At 49.5% G+C, this 19,743-nt stretch overlaps 1 protein-coding gene across 1 annotated transcript in view; it reads left to right on the top strand.

Moving 5' to 3' along the window:
* The window catches only part of LOC119579209 (Fanconi anemia group J protein homolog), a 236,898-nt gene that overhangs the window by 94,969 nt on the left and 122,186 nt on the right, over positions 1–19,743 (top strand). The window contains exons 3-4 of the mRNA XM_037926904.1: positions 14,566–14,618; positions 15,012–15,133. Of these exons, the coding sequence (XP_037782832.1) occupies positions 15,081–15,133 (53 nt within the window). The 5' untranslated portion in view covers positions 14,566–14,618; positions 15,012–15,080. The remainder of the gene's footprint in view (positions 1–14,565; positions 14,619–15,011; positions 15,134–19,743) is intronic.

The following is a 19,743-nucleotide window of genomic DNA, read 5'->3' as shown; positions in this document are numbered from 1 at the left end:
GTTTTTTAAAATTTGGAATTTGGAGATTAGAGATTTATAGAATAGATTTAAGAGAGATTAATCGATATTTTCCTTATTCTTTGCTTCGCTTATTCCATCATTTGACTTTTGCTTTATTTTCTATTTTTCTTTCCTTTTCTGTCCTTTTTTTCCCAGACTTTTTTTTTTATCCTCCTGCCCGGTCGACTGTCTCCGAATTTAGCAAGCGCATAAGTGAACTGTGTGTATTATGTTGATTTGTGTGTGTGTGTGTGTGTGTGTGTGTGTGTGTGTGTTTATGTGTATCTGTGTGTATTTGTATGTGTGTATATGTAATATTCATTTATTTATGTATTTATTTATTTATTCATTTATTTATTTATTTATTTAAGCACTCTGCGTACACATTACTCTCACTGTAGATTAAATGACTATGAATTGGAGAGAAAAGAGAAAAGGAAAATTGGGGACGGCCGCACCGCAAAATAAAGCAAGGCCAACGAATTCTTTCGACCGAGGATATGCCATTGGTTCAAGCGCTTCAAAAGTAGCCGGGGAAAAAAGTAGATACGGCGTGGAGTTCCTGATTTAAAAGGACACCAGAACTTTGGGAGAAAATGCGACGGGGAGGATGGAGTGTAAATATAGTTTAGGTGATCTGCGTCTGTGGTATGACTGTCTCGTTCTGTGTTGTTGTTGTTGTTTTTCTCTGCGTGTCTGTTGTATACACTATTTGTATCTGTCTATCCCTCCCCTCTCTCTTTCTCTCGCGCTCTGTCTTTTTGTGTCTTTCCTTCCCTCCCTCTCTGCTTCCAATCCCTCTCTTCCCCCTTATCTTCCTCCCTTCTCTGCTTTCCTCCTTTCCTCCTCTCTCTGCCTCCTTCCCTTCCCTTCCCTTCCCCCACTCTTTGCTTCCCTCTCCTCCTCCTCTCTGTGCCTCTCTCTCCTTTCCTCCTCTCTCTGCCTCCCTCCCTTCCCTCCCTCCTTCCCTCTTTTGTTCCTTCCCTTCCTCTGGCACCCTCTCTCCCTTTCCGACGCCGGCTCTGTAGAAATAGTAGATGTTTACATGGTATAGGCAAGGCATGCTGATGCTAATACAAACGCGGTCAGTGATTGATTGCTAATTAATGGCTCAGTATGGTGTGCGGAGTGACTGTAGAGTGGCTTTTGTGGCTGGTCACGAAGAGGTCATAGGTCAGGGTGCTTTATGGGGTCGAGGATGAATGAGAACAGCCTGAGAGGATGCCAAGGTGACAGGACTCGTGTTGGATCGTAGATGGCATGATTGGTCGTGGTCACAGCTAGGCCATTTATGTTCCACACGTGAGATATATATACTGGATCCATGTCACATGGCGCCCTTCCAGCATCCCTTTTCCGAACCCCCTTCTCCGCCTTCCCCCTCCCTCTCCGTCTTCAGGATCCCTCTCCTGCCCACGCTCTGCTCTCTTTCCCTCTATCTCTGCCTCTCTTACGTCTCTTCCTTAACCCCCCCCCCCCATTTCCCAGTCTTTAACGCTCCCCTCTCGGCCTCGCTGTTTGCCTCTCTTCCTCCATCTCCGACCTCTGTGATGCCCCTCTCGGCCTCCATCTCTGACACCCCCTCTTCGCTTCCCTCTTCGCTTCCCTCACTGCCTCCCTCTCTCCTTTCTTCGTCTCCCTCTTCGCTTCCCTCTTCGCTTCCCTCTTCGCTTCCCTCACTGCCTCCCTCTCTCCTTTCTTCGCCTCCTCTTCGCCCCCTCTTCGCTTCCCCACTGCCTCCTCTCTCCTTTCTTCGCCTCCCTCTTCGCCTCCCTCTTCGCTTCCTCACTGCTCCCTCTCTGGTAACCCTTCGCCTCCCTTTGCTTCCCTCTTCGCTTTTCCCCCACTGCCTTTCCTCTCTCCTTTCTTCGCCTCCCTCTTCGCTTCCCTCTTCGTTCCCTCACTGCCTCCCTCTCTCCTTTCTTCGCCTCCCTCTTCGCTTCCCTCTTCGTTTCCCTCACTGCCTCCCTCTCTGCGTAACCCTTCGCCTCCCTCATTGCCTCCCTCTTCGCCTCCCTCTTCGCCTCCCTCTTCGCTTCCCTCATCGCCTACACCTTCGCCTGTCTCTCCGCCCCTCTCTGCCTCTCTCACCACCTCCTCCGTCTCCCTCTCCGCCTCTCTCACCTCCTCCTTCTCCGCCTCCCTCTTTCTCCATGCTACCCCTCCCGCTTTTTGAAACCCGCCCGTAGAGTTGCTAAATAATCTCGGACTTTCATCCTGTCCTCGACACCTGCACTCACCGTGTAGTGGGGGTGAGTGGGAGGTGGGGTGGGGGGATTGAGGGGGATTGGAGCGGGAGAGGGTCTTTTCGAGGACGAGCTTGGAGGAGCAGTCTTGAAGGGTTTTTTTTTCGAGCCTTTTTTTTAACTCCTTTTTTTTCCTTTTCTTTTTTTCTTTTCTCTTTTTTCCGTGGAAGGAATTCTCGTAGGATTGAGGATGAGTTTGAGGGACAGGGTGGAGCGCGAGGCTTGTTCGAGGGAGGAGAGGAGGGGAGGGGAGGGGGGAGGGGGAGTTACAGAGTAGAAGGGATGGTAAGGTAAGGTAAGATAAGATAAGGTTAAGTTAGGTAAGGTAAGGTAAGGAAAGGAAAATTAAGGTAAGGTAAAGTGTAGGATGATATGATAAGGAGGGAGTGTGGGCGAGAATATAGGAAGGAGGGGGAGGAAGGAAACGAATAAAGAAGGATGGGAAGGAGTAGGTTGAAAGGAAGGGAGAAAGATGTGGGAGGGAAGGAAGGAAGGAAAGGAAATAAAGAAGGGAAGAGGAAGAGAGAGGGAAGGAGGGAGGAAAGATAGAAAGAGGAAGCAAAAGAATTGAATATAAGTGAGTAAAGGAAGGAGAGGGAGAGGGAAGAAAGGAAGGAAGGAGGAAGAGAAGAAGAAAGGATGGACTAACGCGAGGGAGATGAAGAGGGAAGGAAGGAAGGAAGGAAGTAGGAAGAGAAGGAACAAAGAATAGACTAACGCGAGGGAGATGAAGAGAGAAGAAAGGAGGAAGGAAGGAACAAGAGGGACCGAGGGTGGAGGGGGGGGGCGTAGGTGATGGAGGTGGTGAGGAAGACGAGAGCGAGAGCCTGCGCGTCGCCAGGTGAGGGCACGCTTCTTCCTGTCTTGCGTCATCACTCTCGGGTGGTCTCGGGCCAGGTCTCCATCTTTTATTCACTGCTTCACTTCTCCGGGTTTTTTTCGTACTTATTCTCTTCCCCTTCTCCTTCCCTGCCCCCCCCCCCAATCTCTCACGACTCCCCCCTCCTCCGCCTCCTCCTCCTCCCACGACTCTCCGAATGCGATGCACGAAGAGGGGGGAGGGAGGGGGGAGGGGGGCAGTGTGTCGTGCAGCGTCGTGGCACGGGTAGGCACACCGCTCTCTTGCACACGTTGCACTCCCGTTGCAACGGAGGGTCTTCGGGTCGCTCGCTCTCAGGCCCAGGGAGGGAGGGGGCGGAGGGCAGGGGGATCGGTAGGGGAGGGGCAGGAGGAAGAGGGGGGTGAGGGGAGGGAGGGAGGGAGGGAGAAGGAATTGTTAGGGCAAGGAGGGGGAAGGGGGGAGGGAGGTAGAGAGAAGGGAGAAGAAATTGATGGGGGAAAGGGACGAGGGAGGGAGAAAGGGAGAAGGAATTGTTAGGGGAAGGGGAGGGAGAAGGAGAGGCAGAGGGCAGAGGGGAGAAAAAGATGGGGGAAGAAGGGGAGGAGGGTAGGGGAGGGGAGGAAACGAGGGAGGGGTAGAGCTGACAGGGTGTTCCCAAGGAAAGCATGAGTGACGTGAAGCTAATTTTGCAATCAAGGGCTTGCTGGAATAATGACTTTTTGAGTGGATTGAAACCATCACGTGCTTGAGATATATTTAGTCATTTCAGATTATATATAATGATCAAAATCTCTAGATATTTTCGGGAAATATGAGGGTTTTTAACATACACATTTTAACATTATTTCCTGCGAAAGGAGGATTAAGGAAAACATTAAGAAAAATGTTAAATACGATAACTCGGAGACAAAACAAGGAAGGAGACAGTAGGGTTTGCGAGACTGTGAAAATGGGTAGGCCGAGATGTAAACAGCGGGGGTGAAGGTGGCAAGGAGAGGAGGTGGAGGAGGAACTGGTGGTGGTGGTGGTGGTGGAGTAGGAGGAAGGAGGAGGAGGAGGAGGAGGAGGAGGAGGAGGAGGAGGAGGAGGAGGAGGAGGAGGAGGAGGAGGAGGAGGAGGAGGAGATGAAGGAAGAGGAGGATGAGGAGGATGAGAGAATGCGCACAACGTAGCACAAAGAAAGAGGAAGGAAAAAATGTAGACACTGAAGAAGCACAAATGAAAGGAAGAAGGAAAAAAACAGGTGAAAAAAACATCGGGAGTGAGAGAGAGCGAGAGATTCAGTACCAAAAGCGTCGTGGGAGCTGAGGATGTGGAAAGCAAAAGGTGAATGGAGAAGGGGGGAAGAAGATAGAGAGAGAGAGAGAAAGACATTGAGATTAAGAGAGAGAGAGACAGAGAGAGAAAGAAAGAGAGAAAGAGAGAGAGAGAGAGAGAGAGAGAGAGAGAGAGAGAGAGAGAGAGAGAGAGAGAGAGAGAGAGAGAGAGAGAAAGAGAAAGAGAGACGAACTCGGATGAAGGAAGCAGAAAGCTCGCCCTCGAGAGGAGTCGGGAGCAAGGAAGAGGGTGAAGGAGACACCCGACGAGAAGTGTAAACATAAAACATTAATTTTTACTTTTTCTTTTTCTTCTTTTTTTTTGGGGGTGGGGGTATGGGGGAAAGAGGAGGAGGTGCGATAGCAACGGGGGTCGAGTCTTTGCTGTCGAGGATATAAACACTCGGGGAAAGGGGTAATGCGCGAAGGGAGGGAGGGAGGGGGAGGAAGGAGGGGATGATAGGAGGGGATGGAGAGGAAGGAGGGAGAGAAAGAGAGGGGGGGGGAGGGATGAAGAAGAAACACACACGAAGCGATTAAGATGAAGAAGATAATAAGGAAGGAAAGGAGTAAAGAAGGGGTGTGGGAGATAAATGAGTGAAAGATAGTGAAAGGAGAGAGAGAAAAAAAAACGATCCTGATAAAACGAGAGAGAAGATAAAGAGAGGCAGAGAAATCGAGAATTACGTACGCATTTTCGAAGGTAAAAAAAAAAAAAAATCGCACGGCTGAAATGCTAATGAAATGTTGCAGGAAAAAGGGAAGAAGATATGCTTACGGTCGCGTCCACGTCTTGCTCTATCTTGCAACTTTTTAAAATTGTTTTAAAGATGGGTAAATGGATTAATAGGAAAGGAAGAGGAGGAGGAAGAATGAAAAGAGAGAAAGAGAAAGATAGGTAAATGGATTAATAGGAAAGGGAGAGGAGGAGGAAGAATGAAAAGAGAGAAAGAGAAAGATAGGTAAATGGATTATAAGGGGAGCGGGTTCAGAATTAAAAGAGGGAGAAAGTAGGTAAAGGATTTTGGGCGGACGATGGGAATGGAGAGAAGAGTAAAGAATAGATAGATTAGCTTCCGTTTTTATTAAAGATGGGATAGATAAACAGTCGGTCCTGCTTAGATTGGGTTTTTAAAAGATCGATAATGTTGCCCGTGTTTGGGTAATATTTCGCCGGGTTCTCCTTATTTCTCTTTTTTCGGCCCTTTGTCCTTTTTATTACTCTTTTCGGTCTCGAATTGTTATTCGAGTTTCGTCCTGATTACTTCCTCTGCAATAACCGATTGGATTAAGCTCTGTATTTTCTGTATTTATTTGTTATTATTATTATTTATTTATTTATTTATTTATTCATTTATTTATTTATTTATTTATTTTTACTGGAGCATCGTCTCTCATGCACGCAGAGACGGACACGGACGCAGCCCTCCTCCCTCCCCCCCGTCCCCCCCCATCCCCCCACCTCCGTTCTGCCATGCACTGAAATCATGACGGAGGCGAAGGGTATAAAAAGGGAGCAGATAAAGCCATAACGAGGGAAGGGAGAGAAAACCGCACAGGAACGCCGTGAATGGAGGAGGAATGCGGATTCAGTGACACCATCGCTCGGGGGGGGGGGGATGGGGAGGGGTTGTCGCGTGGAAGAACAGGAAGGAGAGGGAAGGAGGGAAGGAAGGAGGGAGGGAAGGGAGGAGGGAGAGAGGAGAGGGAAGGGAGGAGGAGAGAGGGAAGAGGAGGGAGTGAGGAAGAGAGGGAGGGAGGGAGAGAGAGGGTGAGAGAGAGTAGGAGAGAGAGAGAGGGAAGAGAGAGGGGAGAGAGAGAGGGAGAGAGATAGAGAGGAGTGATAGAATGGGAGAGAAAAGAGAAGAGGAAAAAGAAGAAGCAAGAAGGGTGAGGAGAGGATGGGGGAAGAGAATTGAGAGAGGAGAAGAGGGAAGGAGAGAGAAAGAGGAAGAGGAAAGAGGAAGTGAAGTAATGGGAGAAGAGAGAGGTAGAGAGAAGGAGGAAGGAGAAGAGGAGAGAGAGAAAGGAAGAGGAGAGAGGGAGTGAAGTAATGGGAGAAAGAGAGAGGTAGAGAGAAGGAGGAAGGAGGGTGCGGGGGCGGTGGAGGCGGCGGCCGAGAGGCGTTGCGGCACCAGGTGAGGCGCCTGGGGTGAGGGGGGGGGGTCGGGTAGGGGGCAAGGGGTGCCTGGCATGGCGTCTGGTGCGTGAAGCGGGTAAGGGGGGAGGGGGAAGGGGGGGGTTAGAAAGGGGTGCGGAGGGGAGGGGAGGGGGGAAAGGGGGGGAGGGAAGGGGGCCGCGGGTGTCCCAAGACGGAGCTATCAATCAATATCTCCGTCCACGAGACCCTCCTTCCTTTGTTTATCCCTTCTTCACGTGGATGATGAGTGAGGCCTTTGGCTTCAGCCTCGGCTTCAGCCTCAGCCCGGGCGTTGTGTCGGCGCGGGTGGATGTGGCGGCGGCGGCGGCGGCGGTGGCGGTGGTAGCGGTATTAGCGGTGGCGGCGGCTTTTTAAAAATTCCGATGGCTTTCGCTCGCGTGTCGGGGATTTCGGGGGGAATAGATTTCGGATTTACCCTTCCCCCCTCCCCTCTCCTTCCCCCCCCCCTTTATTTTTCTTAGATCTTTTTGATGAATTGGGTCGCGTTTTGTATTTATTGCCTTAGGTTTATAATTTTTTTTTTTGTTTTTTTGTTTTTGTATCGTTATATGTAAGATACTGCATTCATTAAAGGCCTTTGACTTCAGCGGGGATTTTGATTTTGTTCGTCCCGGATCCGGATATTAAAAGTGAACGTTAATTAGTCACGTGATCTCGTTTTTTTTTCGTTTTTCTTTTTCTTTTTGCATTAGCGGGAGGGGGGGCGATCTTTTATTTTGCTTTTGTTTCTTTTTCTTTTATTTTCTTTCAAGCCTCTGGACCTTAGACCCTCAGAATGGTTAAATTGGGTTATGTCAGCATGGCTCTCAGCATATGCCGCTCTCCAGGAGGCATGCTGTGTTTGGAATGTTCCGGGTAACGATGTTCGCACTTGGGAAAAATGGTTCAGATTTACATAGTAGCATGTGGTGATTCATTAATTAGGAAAAATATTAATAACAGTAGAGTAAATGAAGCAGAATAACAGTAGTTTACTTTAATTCAAATTTACATACTGTTGTAGCATGTGGTTATTCATTAAATATAATAATAATAATAAAAAAATATAAATAAATATCTTTTCCAAGAGCATTGCCAAAAGTTGTTACATGGTTGACGAAGTAGCACGTTTGTTTACAGATTGAAAACGGAAGCGCCAGCATAGGAGAGTGGATCGCATGTTAAATAAGTCAGAGCGAAATACATAAGCCAAACGGAGATCGGGGGGGGGGGGGGGGACTCCATATGAATCCGCAGGGGTGACTATGGCAAAGATGGTCTGCACGGGTATTAAGATTGCAAACCCTTTACTTTAGTGGGAGCTGGTGGGATTTTGCAATTGCCAGGACGTGTGGACTGTCAGTTGGGAGAATGGTTTCTGGTTGGGTGGAATGGGTGCATTGTTGGCTTTTGGGGGGGGGGGGGGTAGAGGTGATATGTGATGGCTTCGCTTCAGGTCGGAGTACAAATTCTGTCTGTCTGTCTTTCCAGTCTCTCTCTCTCTCTCTCTCTCTCTCTCTCTCTCTCTCTCTCTCTCTCTCTTCTCTCTCTTCTCTCTCTTCTCTTTCTCTACTCTCTTTTGTCTTCTTTCCTCTCTCCTCTCTTTCTTTTGCATCTGCCTCTTCCCCTTCCTCTCTCCTCCACTATTCAATCCCTTTCATCCATACACCTTTCTCACTCTGTCTCTCCTCCATACACCTTCCTCCCTTTCTCGCTCCCTCATCTCCCCGACTCGCACACTACTTCCTGAAACACCTCTCCCCACCTGTCGTAATCCTCCGGCGCTCAAAACCAGATCGAGTCCGTCGAGCCCCACCCCCCCACCAACCCACCACCCCTCCCCTCCAACCCCACCCGCCGAACCCACCCCACGTTATTCATCCGACGCCATTCCGCGGCCTAATTGCGTGATGCGCCACAGACCACATCAGAACCCAGTGCCGGCGCCTCACCCTTTACACAGTTACTGTTCCTTTGTTACGGGCGCCTTCATCTGCTACACCTTCCCCTCCCCCCCCACCTCAATCCTCCCCTCTTCCCCCTCTCCTCCCCCACCGTGTGGATATCAACGAGGAAGTGGGATTGTTGTGGTTAATGGACTAGGATAGTTTTCGAGTGCGCGTGTGCATAGTGGGGGTTGAACTAGATGATGATTAAGAGATATATATTCGTGATATCCAGTTGTCGCTATCTCGTAAATAATCTTATCGTTTCTGTTTTTGAGTAGGTGTAGTTATGGTAAAGAGGATGAGAGAGGGACCCCGATTTCCTTGTTGACAGTTCGAGAGACGTAGAAATGAATCGAGGGTGGGAGAATGAATTCGTTTGGGAAATATGGAAAGGGAGTGAGAGGGAGGGAGGAAGATGAGGGACACGGAGAGGAAGGGGAGAGGGAAAGGAAGGAGAGAGGGAGAGGAAGGGGAGAGGGAGAGGAAGGGGAGAGGGAGAGGAAGGGGAGAGGGCGAGGAAGGGGAGAGGGCGAGGAAGGGGAGAGGGCGAGGAAGGGGAGAGGGCGAGGAAGGGGAGAGGGCGATGAGAGAGAGAGAGAGAAAGATGAGAGAGAGAGAGAGAAAGATGAGGAGAGAGAGAGGGAGATGAGAGAGAGAGAGGGAGATGAGAGAGAGAGAGGGAGAGAGAGAGAGGGAGAGAGAGAGAGAGAGAGAGAGAGAGAGAGAGAGAGAGAAGAGAGAGGGAGGGAGAGGGGGGGGGCAATGAAAAGTTGTGAAATGCGAAATGGCGATGGAGGAGGAAGACCAAAGACAATCTTACGGAAAGAGGGGATGGGAAGATTGCAGTAATAGTTCGGATAGTGAAGCTGGTATAGTTAGTGCGTAATTGCATCAGTTTTGTAGCCGTAATAGAACTAGTCGGTACAGAAAAGTAGTCTTTTAGAAGTGGGATTAGTAGTAGCAGTAGGCTTTCCGGAGTAGTAAAGGTAGTTGTTGCAGGCGTAGAAGAAAGTAGAACCAAGTAGAAGTGGAAGTTGCAGTGTTCTTAATATTGATAGCGGTAGTTCATGTAGAAATCAAAATTTTTAAATTGTGCTGTTTCATGGGGGAAATATTTTTAGCAAATTGATTTCGATGCAGGTTGTTGTGTGGTGTTGGCGGTACTATTATTACTAGGTGTAATTGCAATAACACTAATGAAAATAAGTACCCGTAGTATATAAGTAAACTAGTAGCAATAGTAGACTAGTAGTAGTAGTTTTTTATATATATAGTATTAGCTTTAGATTTGCATATGATAGGGGCTCGTACAGTAGGCTAGTTGCAGAAGCGGTAGCAATACTAACAGTATAAGGACAGTATAAGTAGCTCTTATAATAATAGCCCGCGTCTTATCGCACTCTCTCCGCCCGCACGCAGCTCGGCCAGCCAGTGCGGGCGTGCGGCAGCGGAAGCCTCCCTCCAGCGACGGCACCGCGCCCGCAACTCCCCTTTAAATCCCAAATCCCAGCTGTAATCCTGTTAGTTTGTCTTCGGGCACTGTATTACGGCGGTAAAAAGGGCGCGCTCCCCCTCACCCCTTTTGGGGAGGGGGTGGGAGGGGGCGGGAGGAGAGAGAGAGGGGGGGAGGGGAGGGCCGTTGCAAACACCATTATCTTCACAAATTCTCCTAGACCCTCTTAACCTTGTGTGTGGGCGTTTGGGAACGTGTGTGTGTGTGTGTGTGTGTGTGTGTGTGTGTGTGTGTGTTTGTATGTATATCCGTGTGCGTATATGGAGTGATATAACTGTATTTTGTGTGTGTGTATTTTTGTCTCTTCGTAGGGCGGGTAGTCGCATAAGTTTAAGAGGTCATTCTGGTATTCCTTCCTGATAATTCTATTACCAGTGATCTCCTTTTTTTTAGTATCAGGAGGCTAATTCGAGGCGTATTGAAAGGGTAGAAGCTCCGCCATGGTGTTTTCAGTGCGCGTTAGTCCTTCAGGGAGACGGAGGAAAGTGTGGGCCCGGGAAATTCCTTCGGTCTTTCTGCCGACGTTCCTATTGGGTAGATATTAGCTCGTTTTGCACGACGTAGCGTGGTGGCCCTCAGATTGGTGCTGGGTATTCTCGCTATTTCTTTAGGTCAGTATCGATGTTCATGCTAGATATACATTGGACAATTATGTACTTTTTTTTTTTTTTTTTTTTTTTTTTTTTTTTTTATGATTATTATTATTGTGTATGTGTGTGCGCGGGGGGTGTGTTTTTTGTGTGGTGTGTGGTGTTTTGTGTGTGTGTGTGTGTGTTTTATGTGGGCTTTCGACTTATACATTTATTTAGTAATACAAAGAAACCCAAACCAATATTCTTGCGTGACATCATAAAACCTCTACAGACTTTGTTAAATAATGTTCTCACAATGTCAGTTACACCCTCTTCTTACTCATGCCATATTCATGTCACATGGCCTGTAATTAGGATGAAATTAATTAACTGTGCCATTTGTCATATCAGCTGCAGAAAGCTGGCTATAGGGAAGAGGATGTATGAATGTTATTTGTTTGGGTTTGGGGTTTTGTTCCCGAAATACATGGTTCCTTTTGTATGACAGTCGAAAGAAAAAAAAAATATCGTTGCATTAACTTATGGTCAATGAGGAGCTGAACGCTTCTTTCTGTTAACACCTGATTACGGTGCTAACTATCTTGCCTCGCTATTCCACACCACTTCGTCGATTTTTCATATTAGTTTGTGCGAAGGGGTAACGATACTTAAATTTTTTGACTACTTTTTTTGTGTAAGTGAGAAACGTGTAAACGCAGTAGCAAGAAAGCAGGCCGTTGAGTGTGAGTAAACAATATATATATATATATATATATATTTTTTTTTTTATTAAGTCATTGCAATGTATCTCGTATGTTGCAGCCTCCTGCTTTTCCCCAGCGATAATCAGCGATTTTTTTTCTTCCCCTTGCCTTCGCCTGCCGTGACGGCCGCCCTTCAGTCCCTCCCCCTCCCCCCGTTCCCTCCCCCATCGAACAGTAATCGGCGTAGGCTTATCATCGGGGCGGTTCGTGAAGACACTCCGGCCTCGTTATTGATCCGGAGTTTAAGCCTTGACGTGAGGAGAGTTGATGGCGGCGGCGGACGGCGGTCGATGCAGTTAATTAAACGTTAGATGAGTTATTTACCGCGAGAGGAGGGGGGGGGGGGCGCTAATCATGCCATTATGCCCCGAACATTGTGTCACGGGGAGGGGGGGTAGGTAGGTGACGGTATCGACGCCGCCACGATCTCCGGGTGGGTTTGTGTGTGTGTGTGGGGGGGGGTGTATGTGTGAGGGATGTGGATCTTCCTTGTTATTAAATTTTTATCTTTTTTTTTTTTTTTTTTTTTTTTTTTTTTATAGATACCATTATTTTCTTCGGATGTTTTTCTCCTTGGACGAAGTAAAGCCTTCACCGTGTTGCTGCTTCGCCTCCACTTGCACCCCCCCCTCTCCCTCCCTTTGCCCTCCCCCCTTCCATTGTCCCATCAACCCCCCTCCACCCTCCCCTCCTCCCCCCCCCACCCTCCCCCCCTCACTCCCCCTCCACCCCCCCTCTCATCCCCCCCACCCCCCCTCTCCTCCCCCCTCTACCCTCCCTCCATCCCTTCAAAACCCCCTCTCACTCCTCTCACCCCCCTTCTCACTCCCCTCACCCCCCCTCCACCCCCCTCCCCCTCCCTCTCACCCCCTCCCCCTCCCTCTACCCCCCCCACCCTCCCTCTCACTCCCCCCCCACCACACCCCCTCCACTCCCCCCCTAGCCTCCCCCTCATCCCTCTCCCCCCCTCTCATCCTCTCCCCTCCTTCTCACTCCCCTCACCCCCCTCCCCCCTCCCTCTCACTCCCCCTCCACCCCCCCTACTCCCCCCCCCCCCTCCCTCTCACCCCCTCCCCCCCCCCCCCCCCTCCACCCTCCCCTTTACTCCCCCTCTACCTCCCTTATCCCCCCCACCTCCCTCCACTCCCCTCCCCCCCACCCCCCCTCCACCCCCTCCAACCCCCCCCACCCCCCCACCCCCCCTCTCCCTCTACCCCCTCCCCCCTCCCTCCCACCCCCTACCCTCCCTCTCCCCCCCACCCCCCTTTCACCCCCCCCACCCTCCCCTCCCCCCCTCCACCTCCCCCTCATCCCCCTCCACCCCCTCCAAATCCCCCCCACCTCCCTCTCACTCCCCCCACCCTCACTCTCACCCCCCCCACCCCCCTCTCCCCCTTTACCCCCCCCCCTCTCACCCCCCCCCTCCCCACCCCCCCTCCCCTCCCCTCCCCCCCACCCTCCCCCCCACCCCCCTCCACCTCCTCCACCCCCCCCCCCTCCTCCTCCCCCCCCCACCCCCCCTCCCCCCCCCCCCCCTTTTCACCCCCTTCCACCCTCCCTCTCACTCCCCCCCCCCTCCCTTTTACTCCCCCCCCCCCTCTCCCCCCCCTCCCCCACCATCCTCTACCCCCTCCACCCCCCTCCACTTCCCCACCCTCCCTCTCACTCCCCCTCCACCCTCCCTCTCACTCCCCCTCCACCCTCCCTCTCACTCCCCCTCCACCCTCCCTCTCACTCCCCCTCCACCCTCCCTCTCACTCCCCCTCCACCCTCCCTCTCACCCCCTCCACCCTCCCTCTCACCCTCCCTCTCACCCCCTCTCACCCACCCGGCCACCGCACTTTGCCAAAGTTATAGTCAGTTATAAACTTAAGTGTGAGGAGTTCTCGGAGTCTCTGAACTTGTCCTTACCAAGTTGTCGCGGTTGATCAACTAAGGGTTTATTACCTTGTGTTTCCAAACTTGTTGAGATTGTTATAACCACGTTAGGAAGGCGAACGCCGAGTCGCTTGGGTGTGTTGATGTTGTGGCACCCTGTGGCGGCACCTTCTCCTCTCGGTGCCAGTCCTCCGCTCGACACCTCGTGCTTGGGAGGGAGTCGTGTTTTGGTATCATGCGCACCTATCCCTCATGTGTGTATTATTTACAGCAGCTTAATAACATGGAGACATTGGGGGTTCGAAGTTGGTCAAGACACCCAGTCGTTTCTCAAGGAATGATTGGGATAATTGGGTCTTCCTTTTTATTCTCGAGTTATTTCGTAGGAAGAAGCGTGTCCGCTGTTTCAAAAGCGGGGGAGGTTTCGTCACAATTGCCGTCGAGGGAGAAGCGGGGACGTGGGTAAGGCTGGCTCGAGATAGTTCCTTCACTCGGTTTCAGGCGATGTTTTAAGTCTTATTTGTACGCTATTATTCCTTGTTATTATGGAGTCTGAGATACATACCTGTCCGTCGTTATTTAGCGAATGCCCCCTTTTAGTCACTTGATAGGTGACGGGATAAAAGATGCAGAAACACGTTAAACACACCCAATGTCAGTATTTATTATTATTATTATTATTATTATTATTATTATTATTATTAATTGCGTGTTTGTATATGTGTATGTACACTATTTGTCGGTGTCACTGTGTGTTGTAAAAAAGCATATAGGTACCATATTGAGACCTATTAAAAAAAGTGCATCTTACCTGCTGTCAGATACGCCACTGTGCTGCCGTAGAAAGTAACACAGAATGTAGAGATGCATCTTGTAGCAACCATGCGAGTACCTACTTAGGCAAGAAAAAAGAAATGTGGCGTAAGCTAGGATGGGAAAGGGAAGGAGAAAGCTAGTTTGGGCTAAACAGCTGATAGTGCTAGCTAAGGAAAGGGAGAATGTCTTACGTGGGTAAGAGGACCGCCATTCCTGAGGATATTGGAGGATATTGTGTAGCATCAGTGGTTGTGAAATTTGGTAGCAGTTTAACATTTTGTCGTGGATTTTTTTTTTGTTGATGTCGAATTTATGATGAGTTTGTAATACGTCATTTCTGGTGTCCATTTCAGACATAGGTATCTTTTAGGTATCTAAAAATTGTGCTATCGGAAATTGTGGACTCTTTTTTAACTATTCCGCAGCACAAAAGTCGATCCCTGATTACATGTTTGCAACGTGTCACTAGTTAATGTATTTATTTATCATATATCAATGTATTTAATTCCTTTTGTTGTATCTTATTGCAGAAGACGATGACGATTTTCGGACGACGAGCAATCGCTTCAGGACACCTTTCGAGGTTAGTGTCCCGCTGCCTCCCTTGGGCGTGATCGGATGCAATAGGTACGTGTGTGTGTGTGTGTGTGTGTGTGTGTGTGTGTGTGTGTGTGTGTGTGTGTGTGTGTGTGTAAGCGTGCGTGTGCGTGTGTACGCATATATGTATGTACGTGTGTACGTGTATATATATATATATATATATATATATATATATATATTATATATATATATATATATATACATATATTATATATATATATATATATATATAATATATATATATATATATATATGTGTGTGTGTGTGTGTGTGTGTGTGGTGTGTGTGTGTGTGTGTGTGTGTGTGTGTGTGTGTGTGTGTGTATTGGGAGAGCGCATATTAGCACCTATCTGCAAATGGGTATTTTTTTCTCCAGGTCAAGGCAGACACGACCGTGGACGCGGGCGCGGGCGTACTGGATGCGACCCAAGGGGACGAGAGTTTCATGGGCGATGATGTCCCGTGGGCGGCGCAGACGAGGCAGCTGCCGAGGATGAAGTGAGTGGGCCGGTGTTTTGTATTTTGAACTTTATTTTATTTTTATTTTATTTCATTATTATTATTTTTTTTATCTATATGGAATGTATGCGGTTGGTCTTGTTACGAGCAGTAGTGGCATAAGATGAAGTAGTATTGATAGCAATAGTAGTAGTAGAACTAACATGGTAATAGTAGAAGGTGTTGAAGTATGCGGGAGGTATTATTAATAAGAGAAGTGTAATTTTATTGTTTGAATATGTATGTGTATGCATTTCTTTATTTACGGTTTCTCTTTTTCTTTCTATGTGTGATTTATATGTAGAAATACGTACATTTCGTCGAAATATATATATATTTTTTTTTTTTTTTTTTCAAACGTCCAAGTTCATTTAGAAGTGACCGGACACGTGGACGCATGGCCTGTCATTGATGGCTGACCACCTTTGACAGACCACTTTGCATTCCACACGTCAAACTCTCCCTCCCTCCCTCCCTCCCTCCCTCCCTCCCTCCCTCCCCTCCTTCCCTCCCTCCCTCCTCCCTCCCCTCCTCTTCCCCGTTTCCCCCCTGTTCCTTCTTCCCCTCCTTCCTCCCCCGTCCCCTATCCTCTCCTCCTCCTCCTCTCTTTCTCCCTTCCTCCCTCCTCCCTCCCTTTCCCCTCCCCGGCCTTTCTGCTCCTTAGGAAGCCTCGCGTCTTTAGTTATGTGGTTATTGATCTGTTGTTCTCGTGGACTAAAGAGAGATGACCAGCGGCTGACCTTTCCCATGGATCACGTAAGCCTTTCAGCGGTGGAATTCCTGTCTGGCTGTCCGATAGTCCCCCCTCCTCCTTCTCCTTCCTCCCCCCCCTTCTTACCCCCTTCCCCTCCCACTCCTTTCTCAGACCTCCTCCGGCTCCTCTCTCTCTCTCTCTTTCTCCCCTCCTCCTACTTCCTCCCCTCCTGCTTCTTTTCCCATCCCCTCCTCCCACTCTTTTCTTCCCCCTCCTCCTTCCACCCCCTTCCCATTCCTCCCTCCCCCCTCCTCCCTCCCTCCCACTCCTTTTCTTCGCCCCCCCCCCCCTTGGAATTCGTTATAAATTTCGTTGTGTAGACTTTGTTGTGGATTTTTTATTTGTATTTTTTATTTATTGATTGATTTTATTTTATCTATTTATCTATTTGCGTTGCTTGCTTAGTTGTTTATTTGAGAGGTTGGTAAGGATGGTTGGCGACAAGGTAATGAGAGGTAATGGTGAAAATGGTGACATTGGTGACGTAGTGGCTTATGGTGCTGATGGCAGTGATGGTGGAATGAATGGCGTGCTTGGTGACGCCCATATCCTGCAGGGGGAGGGGGGGAGGGGGCATTTGCTTCGGGCATCTGAAAATGAATTATTTTCCTCCGCGGCGAACACGAATCTTCTCTCTCGACCATGCTTCGTTCCTTTTTTCTCCAAATTTCATTTTTCCTCTCTTTATTTCCCTTTATCCCTCCTTCATCGCTTTTCTTTCCTTAAAATTATTCATTTTCTTTCTCTTCTTTCTCGTCCGTCTTTCTGACTCTCACCTCGACCTTTCTTCCATGTTTTCCTTCTGTATCTCCTTCTCTCACTCCCTTCTTGCCTCTTTCTCATCCTTGCACTCTTTCCTTATCCTTCCTCTCCTCTCTTCCCTCCTTCCCCTTCCTCCTATGTCCCCTCCTTCACTCCCCTTTCCCCCTCCTTCGCTTTTCCTATCTCTAGCCTCTTCCCTCCCCTCTTTCCTCCTTTCGCCCTCCCTTACCCTCCTTCCTCCTCTCCCGGTTTCCTCCCTCCTTCCCCAAGCGTCTCCTCCCATACTCATCTTCGTCCCTCCTTCCTCTTCCTTCTCCTAGTCTTTCTTCCCCTTAGTCTTCCTTCCCTTTTCCTCCTTACCCCATTCTCTCTTATCTCACCTTACTTCCTCTTTCTCTCTTCTCTTCCTTCTTCCTTTTCCCAGTCTCCCCTCCCACACTCTCTCTATCCTCTCTTCTTCTTCCTATCTCCCTTTCGTAATCCTTCGTCCATCTCCTCCTCTATCCTTAAGCTCCTCCTCCTCCTCCTCTTCCCCCACCTCCTCCAACTCCTCCTCTTCCTCTTCCTCTTCCCTTTACCTCCTCCTCTTCTTCCCCTTGCTTCTCTCCTCCCCACCTCCCAGTCTCCCCTCCCTCAACTTCCTTCCCTCCCTTCCTCCTTCCTCCCCACCTCCTCACCTGACTCCCACCTCCCCACCACCCACCTGCCCTCCTTCCTTCCTCCCCATTTCCCAATCTTTCCTCCCCACCTGCCCTCCTCCCCACCTCCAAATCCTTCCTTCTCCCCACCTCCCTCCCAATCTTCCTCCATCCCACCTCCCCATCTTCCTCCTCACCCTCCCATCTTCCCTCCTCCCACCTCCCAATCTTCCCTCCTCCCCACCTCCCCATCTTCCCTCCTCCCCACCTCCCAATCTTCCCTCCTCCCCACCTCCCAATCTTCCCTCCTCCCCACCTCCCCATCTTCCCTCCTCCCCACCTTCCCTCCTTCTCCCCTCCTCTCCTTCCAAGACGCGGGCAGACGAGTGGTCTTTTGTGCGTTTGGGTGACCAGACGCTGCCCGCATCTTGGCGTGAGCGAGGCCGGAGGGGTCAGGGGAGAGACAGGAGGAGGGGGGAGGGAGGGACGGGGGGGGGAGAGGGGGTGAAGAAGAGAGGGAGATGGAGAGGAAGAGGGAAAGAGAGATTAAGAAGAGAGAGAGGGAAGACGGAGGGGGGGGGGAGGACGGGGGGAGGGGTGAGGAGAGAGGGGGGAAAGAGGGAAGGGAGAGGAGAGAGAGGAGAGAGGAGAGAGAGACAGAGGAGGGGAGGAGACGGGGGGAAGGGGAAGGAGAGGAGGGAGGAGGAGAGAGAAAGGGAAGAAGTTGAGGCGAGGGAGGGGAAACGAAGAGGAGAGGGGAAAAGGAAAAGGGGAGAAGAGAGGAGAACGAAAGAAAAGCTGAGGGGGAAGGAGAAGGAAATGAAACAGGGGTGAAAGGGAGGAGAGGAAGAAAATGGAAGAAACGAATAGGTGGAAAGGAAGGAAGAGGAGAAACAGGATAAAAAAAAAAATAGTGAAGAGGAGGAAGGAGAGCAGGAGGAGGAGGGGGAGGGGTGTTAGAGGTAGTGTTAGTGGGTAAGAGGGGTAGGGGGGGCAGGGGAAGGGGTGAGACGAGGGCACCAAAAGGCTTGGGAAATGGGATATGCCAAGGCCAGCTGGGTCCCCCCGCGGCTTGCCCCTTTTATCACAGCGCGGAGGGAGACTCGGCCAAAAATTATCCTTTAATTCTGTTGTTGTGGACGAGGACTCGGTGTCAAGGCCTCGTCGGGGGGGTCGTCTGGGTGGGGGTGGACGGGGGTGGATGAGGGGGATGGGGGTCGTCTAGGTGGGGACGGGGGGGGTGGATTGGGGGGGGAGATGGGGGGGGTCGTCTAGGTGGGGACGGGGTGGGGGTGGATTGGGGGAGGGAGGATGGGGGGGTCGTCTGGGTGGGGACGGGGTGGGGGTGGATGGGGGGAGGGAGGATGGGGGGGTCGTCTGGGTGGGTGGGGGTGGGGGGTGGAGTCGTCCGGGTGGGGTGGGGATGGAGGGGGGTGGAGGGAGGATGGGGGAGTCGTCTGGGTGGGGGTGGAGGGAGGAGGGAGGAGGGGGGAGTCGTCTGGGTAAGGGTGTGAGTGGAGGAAAGGGGAGGGGGAGGGGGAGGGGGATGTTGGGAAGCCTTCCTTTGTAGTCTTTGTTGGATAATGAAGGTAAATAATAATAATAAGAAGAATAATAAGAATAATGATCATAATGATAGTAATAATAATCATGATAATGATAATAATAATAGTGATAGCAATGATAGTTATTAGTTATGATTATTATAATGATGATGATAATGATAATAGTAATAGTGATAATGATAATAAAGAGAATTATAAACATTGATAAGAATAAGAACAATCATTATCATCATCATTATTATTATAATTATCATCACCATCATCATCACCATCATCATCATCACCATCATCATCATCATCATCATCATCATCATCATCATCATCACCATCATCATCATCATCATCATCATCATCATCATCATCATCACCATCATCATCATCATCATCATCATCATCATCATCATCATCACCATCATCACCATCATCACCATCATCATCATCATCATCATCATCATCATCATTAGGACTAAGACTGCTGCTTTTAATATTCTTGCCATCACTGTTTATTACTATTACTATCATTACTTATTACTATCGTTATTATTATTTTCATCACCATCGTCATCATTACTATTCATGTTTTTGTTGTCATTATTTCCGTTATTACGTAAGATACCTAAATATAGGTTTAAATGATTTCCTCTAGAAAAAGAGAAATCCCCGGCATCTCGGCTCACGTTGGACTTGGAAGCGGATTATAAGCCGTTTTGGGCCGACTTGAAATTCAGTTGATTTCTTTTTTCTCTGTTGGTTCGAGTGTTCCTGTTACCTCTTTCGTGATTTGCTTTAGATTTATTTGTGTAATCGAGGAAATCTGGGATTGTTCGTTACATGTTCTCCGGTCTTCGCCTGGTCACTATTTTATTTTTCTCTGTTTTCTTATACCGCCTT

Source organism: Penaeus monodon, chromosome 12, assembly GCF_015228065.2.
Source record: "Penaeus monodon isolate SGIC_2016 chromosome 12, NSTDA_Pmon_1, whole genome shotgun sequence".
In the NCBI taxonomy this organism is placed as follows: Eukaryota; Metazoa; Arthropoda; class Malacostraca; order Decapoda; family Penaeidae; genus Penaeus; species Penaeus monodon.
The sequence above is the reverse complement of the archived record's forward strand: the minus strand, read 5'-3'. Positions and strand labels throughout refer to the sequence as shown.